This window comes from Rhinolophus sinicus, chromosome 16 (assembly GCF_057876585.1).
Source record: "Rhinolophus sinicus isolate RSI-liver-muscle chromosome 16, RSI-T2T, whole genome shotgun sequence".
In the NCBI taxonomy this organism is placed as follows: Eukaryota; Metazoa; Chordata; class Mammalia; order Chiroptera; family Rhinolophidae; genus Rhinolophus; species Rhinolophus sinicus.
In genome coordinates, this window is record NC_142516.1 from 7,135,574 (window position 1) to 7,146,505 (window position 10,932).

The window sequence follows — 10,932 nt, forward strand, 5'->3', positions numbered from 1 at the left end:
GCCGGGCGCGTCACCTCTGCGCTCCTCTAGGCTCACACACACGCCCGTAGCCCGCCTGAATGACGGCCGCGCCGGCGGCGGAGCGCAGCATCCCTGCACCCGCCAATCAGGCGGGCGCAGGCTGGGAGGCGGTGAGATCATCTCTGGCCAATAGCAGAGCTCCGAGATCAGGGATGCTGCATTCGCGCCCCAGCCCTCCCCCTCCTGGGAGCTGGGGACCCCCCAGGTCCAGGGTGAGGAGGAGGGCACAGGCACCCTAGGGTTCCCCACCCGTCGGGTGTATGGGAGGACCAAGTTGGTCCCCCCAGATTCTCCCAGACCATTGATTATGGCTGGAAAAGTGGAGCCTAGTCTCCCACCCATTTACAGATTACGTTCTCCAGGCCCAGAGAGGGAAAGTGACTGATTCAAGGCCACACAGTGGCAGGCAGAATCTTGAGGTCAGGTTCTTTACCACACAGCCCCTTCCCTTTCTTTGTCCCATGTTCCTCTTGCTCCAGCTATGGTACTGGGGCAAGTTCTCAATTGCTCTTTGTCAAGGAGAAGCACCCAGACGGCTGGTGTCCTCCTCCTGCTCAGAGTGTGGGTATAAGGAGGGACGTCAGGGGCCCTGAAGAATAAGCAAGGCTATGGAGAAGTGCAGGCTTCGTGAAGACTCACATCTCTGCACAGCCCTGGGTCTCTCTGCCTTCCCAGTTATCACTTTCTACTCTGGCAGAGGATGTGCAGAATCCCCGTCCACTCCCTGCCTTTCCTTGAGCACCTGTACATATCACCTACCTCACCATCTGTCCCCAGAGCCCTACCGGCTCCTCAAAGCCCAATTTCCATGGCTTCATCACCAAGCTGCTCCTGCCCCAGCTTTGCCCACCTCAGAGAGGGTCCCATGGTCCTCCCAGGATCTCTGCCTGGAGTCCTCTCTGAGCCCTCTTCACCACCACCTGACCAATGGCTTCCTAAATGCCCTTCCCCCAGCACCCCACTCTGCCCTGCCATTGCCTGGAAAACACTGGACCACTCTCCACATAGCAGATCGAACTTGCCCCAACACTTTAAAAACCTGTGGCTCTGCTGTGGCCTCTGGTAAACCCCAGCCCCCCCAAGGCAGCCTCACAGCGCTGCCACACCTGCCGCTGCCCCCCCTGGCCCCTTTGAAGCTTCTCACCCTCCCCACCAGGGCCTTGGCTCTTCTCACAGGGCCCTGATTGTGCCACTGTTTTCCTAGAAGCTCTTCCTTGCCCATCTGCCTGTCTGTCTGTCTTCACCCTGATGCTTTTGCTCAGCTCATCCAGTCCCTCTTCAGGATTCAGTGGAAACATCGCCTCTTCAGGGAGTCCACTCTCTGACTAGATGAGGAGGAACACTCTATCTGCTCCCAGAACTTTCAGGGTGTCTCTGAACGTTCAGAAAACCTAGAATTGCTTGTCAGGGTCTGCATGGCTGTCCCAGGACAGAGACCACCTGTCCTGATGACCGTGTGCCCTCATCCCGTGGCACAGGACCTGTCCCAGAGTGGGGGCTTAATCAATGTTGAAGTAATGGAGTCAGAGATTCTGGATATCTCTTAAGTTGGGAATCAGGGTTTCTTGGGAGAAGTGTAGATTAAGGTAAACTGAGGCAGTGTGGGAGCAGAGGGGTGGAGAAGGAGCAGCAAATTAGGCTCTGAGATCTGTGGAAGGCCTGAGGAGGCAGGGGCAGGTGGTGGACTGGAAGACCCTCAAACCCTGGTGAGTAGGGGGGTCCTAAGGGAGAGACTGTCACCTGGGCTGAAGCCAGGTCCTTTAGTGCTTCCCTTCATCTGTCCTGCCGTGGCTAGTTCTGGGCCAGATCTAGCTGTCCTGGAGCAGCCATCTTTGAGGCCTGGAATTGGGGGAAGGGAGAGGAAGCAATGTCATATGCCCTCACAGTGATGAAGACATCTGCGGGCTAGTCACAGTACTCTGGAGTATTATCTGCTTTCATCCTTGCAACTCACTCAGTGATGCAGGTTCTATCATCATACCCATTTTACAGAGGAAAAAAACGAGGCCCAAGAGCTTACACAGCACAGCCAGGATTGGGCTGGGCTCTGTGGTGGGGGTGCACCTGGCAGCAGGGGCTCCCCTCCCATTGTCCTTGCCTCCACCCCAGGCCACGGTAACCAAGAAACCAGAAATCTCCCCCTGGGCAGGTGGAAGCAAAAAGTCCCGGGCATTATCTCCAGTGAGTGACTTTGGGCTTCCCGCTGGGCTGCGGTTTCTGCATCTGACAAGGATGGCTTGAGATAGCAAGGAGGAAAGAGCTTTGGGAATTGTATAGGACAACACAGATATTTGGGGGAGGGGGACTCTGCCTCCCTTTTTATGTCTGCCTCTTTCACCCTTCCACTGTGTAATTCACTATCCCAAAATGTATCATCGTCGTCCATCCAGCTGTTTTTGTCCATGCCTTTGCCAGGTATCTGCTGCCTTACGTCCCAGATCCACCCATAAAACTCCCCTCTCCCTCCACTTCAAGATCAATTTGGTGTCCTTGGTGCATAACGAGTCTTTTGTTGTTGCTTTCTCATCCAGGAAGCCTTCCTGGACCACTCCACCTCGCTTAGACTTCGTCTCCTCCCTTCTAACCGCCAGCCCGCTCTTTGCCGCTGTCCAGTACTGTGGTGCTGACCGCAGTCTGTTCAAATGCTCATGTGGCTTTTCCTCCCCTCTTAGCGAGGAGCTTCCTTGAGGACGGGGCCGGGTTTATTTATTGCCTCACTTACCCCTGTCACATAGTTTAGGGCCTGGAACACAGTAGGCACTGTTTGGAGGAATTAATTGAGATTTCTTTATTCTTGCCAGGATAGGGACTTCTGGGTAAGGATCGTTTTGGCACCTGTGCCTAAGTGTTTCCAGGGTCCCAGGATGGAAGGAGTTCACCTGGGGTCGGGGGAGGTTGAGAGGGAAGGAGGATGGAGGCTTCAGATTGGATGCCAACTCTTGTTGTTTCCTGCCCAGTTCTCTAAGGAGAAGTACATCCTGGACTCATCGCCTGAGAAACTGCACAAGGAGTTGGAAGAAGAACTCAAACTCAGCAGCACAGATCTCCGCAGTCACGCCTGGTATCATGGCCGCATCCCCCGCGAGGTGAGTGGGCCCTGAGCTGGGACCTCAGCTCTAGACGCTTCCACCCACCGCTCGGCCAGCCCCAGCCCAGAGAGGTTGTGATCTGTTGCTTGGTGGGTTCAATCAGAGTGGACTACTGGGATGAGGTCTAGCTCTTCCATTTACTGACTGTGTGTCCTCGAACAAGTCACTTCACTTCTCTGAGCCTCAGTTTCCTCATCTATAAAATGGAGGATAATGATAGTACCTAACTCAAAGGGCTGTTGTGAGAATTAAATGAAATAATTCATGTAAAGTGCTCAACATGATGTCTGGTGAGCTCAATGAACATCGTCCTTTGTTGTTATTATGTTTGTTTTTTTACTGTTTTGTTAGGGGACTATACACCAGCCTCCTATGTGTTTGGTTGGTGAGTATCAGTCCTTAGACTACTCAGTTGGGGCAAAGTTGAGTTTCCAGACTGACACTCAGACTTGGGCTGATAATCACCTATTTCCTTTTTCATTCATGCTATAAATCTTTGTCAAGTATCAACTCTGCCAGACCCTGTGCTGGGCACCAATGATGCAGAGCTAAAATAGGTGGTGGCTTCCCTTGAGGCTGGTAGTCCAGGGTGGGAGCTGACAGGCGGGCAGGCAGTCCGAGTCCAGTGGGAGAAGTGCAAGAATGGAGTGCCAACAGGGGATGTGGGCGAGCCCTGAGCAGAGGGTGCTGGGGAGAGGGGCCACTGTGAGACTGAGAGGAGTTCACCAGGCGGGCAAGGTGGGCAGGATGTTCCAGGCAGAGAAAGCAGTTTGAGGGTACCCAGGGACGTGCCAGAGTATTGGGTGTTTGGAAGAGTGAGGATTGGAAATTCACTCTGCTCAACATGAGCCCTGAGAAGGAGTAGGTCTGACACCTGAATTTCAGATCATGGGGAACCCAGTTTCCCAGACCCTGTGTCCCTGTGATTTCCATTCCAGGGTATTATGTCCTGCCGTTCCTGAGCCTCTGGCCCCAGACCCAGGGTCTCTGGCTGAGTTACCCCTCCACGTCTGGGTCATTGTGCCCCCTTCCCAAGCTTCTGATATCTCTGTTCACTGTGTCCCCAAGATCCTGAGTGTAGCCCTCTCCTGCCACTGCCCTGCCCTGCCTGCCCCTGCCCTGCCTGCCTGACCACTGCCTCCTGCAGGTCTCGGAGACCCTGGTGCAGCGCAATGGCGACTTCCTCATCCGGGACTCGCTCACCAGCCTAGGAGACTACGTGCTCACATGCCGGTGGCGCAACCAGGCCTTGCACTTTAAGATCAACAAGGTGGTGGTGAAGGCGGGCGAGAGCTACACCCACATCCAGTACCTGTTCGAGCAGGAGAGCTTCGACCACGTGCCCGCCCTCGTGCGCTATCATGTGGGCAGCCGCAAGGCTGTATCAGAGCAGAGTGGAGCCATCATCTACTGCCCTGTCAACCGCACCTTCCCACTGCGCTACCTGGAGGCCTGCTATGGTCTGGGCCAGGGCGGTGGCAAGGCTGCCAGCCCTGCCAGCCCCTCGGGCCCCAAGGGCAGCCACATGAAGCGGCGCAGTGTCACCATGACTGATGGGCTCACCGCTGACAAGGTCACCCGTAGTGATGGCTGCCCCACCAGGTAAGCAAGGATCCCACACTTGGCCTCAGTCTCCCCATTTGTCAAGTGAGGATGTCAGTAATGAGAGTGCTGGTGAGAAAGGGGAGGCCCAGTCACACTGAACTGGGGTGAAATGACTGCCCCGGAGCCTGTGGACCGGGAGCAGGAGGAAGGTCAGGCTGTACTGGTGAGTCTGCACTGGGAGGCAGGCAGACCCAGGGTGCAGTCCCAGCTCTGCTATGACTAGCTGTGTGCCCTGGGCCCTGGCGCTCCTTCTCAGCTTCATGCTCCTACCTATAAAGGGCCCTCACTCAGATAGCCCCCTCTGGCCCAGGGGGTGCCCTGGGTACTGTTCTGTCCCAAACAGGGGGCCTGGTCCCTGCTGCTGGTGCTCCCCCTCCCCACCCCACCTAGGTAGGCCAAGGTGGGCATCTGAGCAGAGGGCTTTGCCCTGTGCACACCACCACACAGGGAATGGGATGTTCTTAGAGACATTTTGCCTCTGGGGCTGGGTGAGGCCAGGCCCTGATCCCAGGAAAAGCCACAGCAGTGAATCATTCCTGAGGCCCTACTATGCGCCTAGCTCTGTGCTGAGTGCTCTCTGTGCCCAATCTCATCAACTTCCATGTCCCCCTGGGCATTGGCTCCTGTTTATACTCCCACTTTATAGATGAAGGAAATAGGCCTAGAGAGACAAAGCTGCTTGTTAGAGAGTGATAAGACAGATTCAAACCCAGGTGTGTGACTCCAAAGTCTGTGCCCCTAATTTCTATGGCTTCCCTGGCTGTTTTCAAAGAGACCTGCCATTCTGTGCCACTAACACTTGGATAGGTCTTATCTCCCTGGGCCTGGGCTGGGTGCTGTCAGCCAAGGAATTGGTGGTTGGATACCCTGTGGGCAGCAGCTACTTGGCCTGTGGTTTGGAGCCGGTGATGGTAATGGTGCCAGCATCCACAGGCCATGTGTGCCCCAGACATCCTGAGCATAGTACGGGAGCAGTGAGGAGGGGCCAAGTTGGCAGGCCTGGCTCCCTGGGGCTTCTCACACTTCCTGCTAGCCACCCTCTCCAGACAGTTCTCCAAGTTGGAGACAAAGTTCCCAGCAGAGAGCAGTTGTACAGGTTGTGGACTGCACAAGCCCTTCCTCCTCTGGGCTGTAGTTTTTGTAGCTGTCAATTGGGAGGTTGGATTTAATAATCACCAAGCCTTTTCTGCCTCTGAAGTTCAGTGGATATAGAATGAAAGCAGAGGTGGGGGTCCAAAGGCTGGGTGAGGACCCCAACCTCTGGTTTCTCTGCTCATGAAGTTGTCTGCTCCACAGCACATCACTGCCCCACCCCCGGGAATCCATCCGCAACTGTGCCCTCAGTATGGACCAGATCCCAGACCTGCACTCGCCCATGTCCCCCATCTCTGAGAGCCCCAGCTCCCCTGCCTACAGTACCGGTATGGCCAGCAGAGGGGATATGGGCAGGTGGGGGGATCTGGTGGCAATAACCTTGTGTGTGTATGTGTTTCTGATGAGTTTTGTTAGCGTGTGTGATTATGTGTGTTTCTACCTCTTTTCTGAGAACAAGACACTTCAAGAATTTACAGTAAAAACATGCTAGTGGAACTATTGATATTGACATACAAAACAAACCATGGCTTGCTCATTCGGCAATGATTTATCGAACCCCTACTGGGTACCAGGCACTGTGCATGAAGTAGTTTCCAGTGCTTTCCAGTAGTTTCCAGAATGCAGTAGAGTCTGCTAGAAGCTCACTGTGTTACTAAACCTGGGCTCAAAGGCTGCACAGTGCACTCGCACAGCAACCCAATCCCACTGGTCATGCTCCTACTGCGTGTAGGGTGCACGGAGGGTGCTCTGCTGGGCCCTGCACTGACTGGGAATTAATGGAGTCCTGATTCCAAATGGCTAGCTCAAACCAAGCGAGCCATACTGTGCTTTTTTTTTTCTTTTAAATGGACTTCATTTTTTGGAGCCGTTTTAGGTTCACAGCAGCTTAGGGTGGGAGCGTGCAAACTCCTGGGGGCCAGTGATTTCAGAGTATTGCTGAGGGTTGGTCAGTTTGCTGGAGTCTGCGGGGCCTGGCCTGGGTGGGAATGCAGGCTTGTCATCTGTAGGGTGGATCGAACGTGTCCTTTGGGAAGGGGGTGGGGGAACCTCACTGGGTGGGAGCCACGGTAACCAGTCCTCTCCCTCTATCTCCTTGCAGTGACCCGTGTTCACGCCACCCCTGCAGCCCCCTCAGCCACAGCGCTGCCTGCCTCCCCCGTCACCCGCCGCTCCAGTGAACCCCAGTTGTGTCCTGGAAGTGCCCCCAAGCCCCCTGGGGAGTCGGACAAGGGCCCCTCCCACACCCTCTGCAAGGCCTCCCCATCACCATCGCTCAGCAGCTACAGTGACCCAGACTCTGGTCATTACTGCCAGCTCCAGCCTCCCGTCCATGGCAGCCGTGAGTGGGCAGCGTCTGAGGCCTCCAGCCGGCAGGCCAAGCACTATGGGGAAAGGCTAGAGGGACTGTCAGAAAATGGAGCCCCTGCGGGGGACAGGTGCAGGGCCTTCATCGTCCCCACTGTGGAATCCACGTCCTCCTTCAAGCCGGTCACCTTCCAGTCACTACTGATCCCCAGTGATAACCGCCCTCTGGAAGTGGGCCTCCTGCGCAAGGTCAAGGAGCTGCTGACAGAGGTGGATGCCCGGACACTGGCCCGGCATGTCACCAAGGTTGACTGCCTGGTAGGTGCTGGGTGCCCACTCGGTGCACAGTCCAGGGGACATGGGTCAGGGTGGTGAGGAGCTGAGCCCGAAATTTTCCAAGTATAGTCAGTGGGCCTAGATTCTGGCTTCATGGCTGTGCTTTACTTGCTGCGTGACTCTGGGCTGATCACTTTGCCTCTCTGGGCCTCCATTTTCTCCTTTTAAAATAGTAAACGCCAATATATTCTTGCTTCCTCCAGATGTCAGTTTGGCACTGGAACTGGGCAGCCCTGACACCCAATGGTATCTGACTTCCTGGGGCACTTTTTGAGCCTGGTGAAAGTCCGGCGCTGGTCCAGGGAATGGAAAAGACCCGACTCCCGACTCCCCGCCCCCACACCCCCTGGTGGACAAAATAAGCAAAACTCATTACTGTACCTGGGCCCACTAATTGTCAAAGCCCCGGGTGTTTGTTTTGAATGAATCTTTACCCATCTATAGACACCTCACTTTCTCCCTGTGAAGTTTGGAGGGCACTGATGACCTGGTCGCACTGGTCTCTGAATTCAGGAAGCAAGACAAGAGCCAGTGCAGAGATGTTGCTCTGTGAAGAGCACTAAGGTGTGAAGGGAGCAGCCCTGGGTTCTAGGCCCAGTGTGACCTTGGACAAGCCCTTTCTCTCCCTAGGACTCAGGTTTGCCTTCTGGAATAAGGGAGTCCTGGTACTTAACCTTAATTGAATATTTAGCATGTCAGACACCTCTGGGCATTTTTATATTTATCCCCCATTTTACAGATGAGGAAAATTAAGCCTATTTGCTCCATGTTAGAGGGTTAGCAGTAGAGCTGGAATTCAAACCCGGCCTCCCCGCCAGGCTGCCCTCCTAGATAAAGTTCTCTGACTCCCAGATGGCTTGGGCCAGCCACGACAGGAAATTAATCAGCCCTCTTGGCGTCCTTGCAGGTTGCTAGGATACTGGGCGTTACTAAGGAGATGCAGACCCTAATGGGAGTCCATTGGGGCACGGAGTTGCTCACCCTCCCCCATGGCCGGCAGCTACGACTAGACCTGCTGGAAAGGTAAGGCAAGCACCGGCGCACAGGGACTCGCGGGGAACCCGAGGGCTACCTCGCTGTTCTTCTGCTGTGGCCGGTTGGCCAGTCAATCTCCCAGCCCGGCTCCCAGGGGTCCTGGCCATGCCCACTGTCCCATTGACCAATCGCAACTTGTTATCCAGCTCCAAGCAATTCTGGTTTCCCAAAGACTGAATCCTTTCCATCTGGACTCCCCCCTCAGTACCCAACCACTGGACAGTGCAGGGCCCCACCCCTCTGACCTGGCCTCTTTGACAGGTTCCACACCATGTCCATCATGCTGGCTGTGGACATCCTGGGCTGCACCGGCTCTGCTGAGGAGCGGGCAGCGCTTCTGCACAAGACCATCCAACTGGCTGCCGAGCTTCGCGGGACCATGGGCAACATGTTCAGCTTTGCTGCAGTCATGAGCGCCCTGGATATGGCCCAGGTACTGAGGGGCCCATGCAGAGCAGGGCATCATCACGTAGACTCTGTCTGGAAGAGCCCTGGGATGCGCTCCTTTGGGAGGGCTGTGTGTTGATTCCGGAAGACCTCTGGCACTTTCTCAGCAGTATTGGTGAAAGGGCAACTGGAAGAGCTGAGTTCTCTAAGTGCTGACCTGCTCTGAGACCAAGTCTTTCCTCTTCTCTGGGCCTCAGTTTCCCTACCTGTAAAGTGAATGAGGAGTATTATAGGAATATAAAGAATGAATATGAAGTCGCTATCATTTAGTGAGAGCTTACTGTATGCTAGGTGCTACACTAAGTACTTTACAAGCACTGATTCTTCAAAACAGTCTCATAAGGGAAACATCTTTATTGTCCCCATTTTACTTATGGAGAAATTGAGGCAGAGAGCTGTACTTGCCTAAGGTCACACAGTCAGAGGCTGAAAAAGTTGGGATTAGAACTAGATCGAATTTCAGAGCCCGAACCTCATCCACACTACACTTCCTTTCCTATGCCTAGTAAATAGTAACCACTCGGTGCCAAATTCAGTGGTTCAACACCCATCTCTGCCACTTATTTTTGGAATGACTTTGGGCAAGTCATTCCCCTCTCTGAGCCTTAGTTCCTTCATCTGTAAAATGGGTTGTTGTGAGGTCCTCATGAGAGACATTTGAAAAGCAGTCAGTCAGTCACGTCTCTAATACATGAATGGCGACCATAATAATTATTACCCCACATCTGGGTGTCCACTCAGCAGGGTGGCCTGTGGTCCCTGCTGGCCCCTTTCCTGGCTGGTCGTTCACAGTCTGGTCTCCCCAGATTGCCCGGCTGGAGCAGACATGGATGACCCTGCGGCAGCGACACACGGAGGGTGCCATCCTCTATGAGAAGAAGCTCAAGCCATTTCTCAAGAGCCTCAACGAGGGCACAGGTACCTCCCCTACCTTGCTGTGTGACCTTGTACAGGTTCCAGCCCTCTCTGGGCCAGCAAAAACTTTCCTGGTGTGGATGGTGACGAGAGCTTGACCGAGTTCTGTGCAAGCCATTCTCCTTGTACTCTCTGTACCAGGCAACTCCAGGTGTGTCCAAACGTTTTCAACGGTTTTTACCAAGGGCCACATGCGGTAAAATACACAAACAGCCGGGCCACTCACTCGAGGTGAAGTATGTATTGCCTCACCTGGTTTATTTAAGTGAACTAAATATATTTTTGGAATTTGCTGCGGGCCAATTACAATGGATTGCTGACCGCAGTTGGCTGCGGGCCGCAGTTTGGACACCCTGGTGTAAGCCATGTCCAGGTCCAGGCTCGGCCTTTGGGGCTGGGCCAAGCCTGCTGTGGGTTTAGCTGAAGGGAAAGGTCTGTCCCAGGAATCAGGAGCCCTGGGGGCTTTCTGGGACCAAGGGAAGCCCCTTCCCCTCCAGCATCTCAGTTTCTGGGACTACAGTGGACAAGTGGGGCCCTCCAGGTTCTCTAAGCGTCTGCTATCTCCCTCCGTGCAGAAGGCCCCCCACTGAGCAACACCACGATTCCTCATGTACTGCCTCTCATCACTCTCCTGGAATGTGATACGGCCCCGGCTGAGGGCCCCGAGCCCTGGGGCAGCACGGAGCATGGCGTGGAGGTGGTGCTGGCCCACCTGGAGGCTGCCCGCATGGTGGCACACCACGGAGGCCTGTACCACACCAATGCCGAGGTCAAGCTTCAGGGTGAGTCACTGGTTGTTATCTGGGGGACGAGACTGTCACTGGTCCCGTGGGCCTGGGCCTCTCTCCCACTGCCTTGCTCTCCCCTTTCCTCCAATTTTCTATTCCCATTTCTCTACCCCTCTTTCCTGTCCTGTCTTCCTGACTCATTTTTCTCATCTATTTTCTTCCTCACTCATCAGTTCAACAAGCAATTGTTAGTGGCAGGCACCAGGTGACACAGAGATGATTCAAAAAGCTGTCTGGCTTAACTTCTCTGAACCTCAGTTTTCTCATCTGTGAAGAGGGCATCCTAACAGGTCTAC

The 10,932-nt window shown here is 54.6% G+C and overlaps 1 protein-coding gene across 6 annotated transcripts in view; it reads left to right on the forward strand.

The window, feature by feature from the left end:
- Window positions 1-10,932, forward strand: part of SH2D3C (SH2 domain containing 3C) — a 33,965-nt gene that overhangs the window by 21,777 nt on the left and 1,256 nt on the right. For all 6 annotated transcript variants that reach the window (XM_019728642.3, XM_019728641.3, XM_019728643.3 and 3 more), the window contains 8 exons: window positions 2,979-3,107; window positions 4,258-4,712; window positions 6,012-6,136; window positions 6,910-7,433; window positions 8,359-8,474; window positions 8,748-8,919; window positions 9,740-9,851; window positions 10,424-10,630. In XM_019728642.3, the coding sequence (XP_019584201.2) occupies window positions 2,979-3,107; window positions 4,258-4,712; window positions 6,012-6,136; window positions 6,910-7,433; window positions 8,359-8,474; window positions 8,748-8,919; window positions 9,740-9,851; window positions 10,424-10,630 (1,840 nt within the window). The remainder of the gene's footprint in view (window positions 1-2,978; window positions 3,108-4,257; window positions 4,713-6,011; window positions 6,137-6,909; window positions 7,434-8,358; window positions 8,475-8,747; window positions 8,920-9,739; window positions 9,852-10,423; window positions 10,631-10,932) is intronic.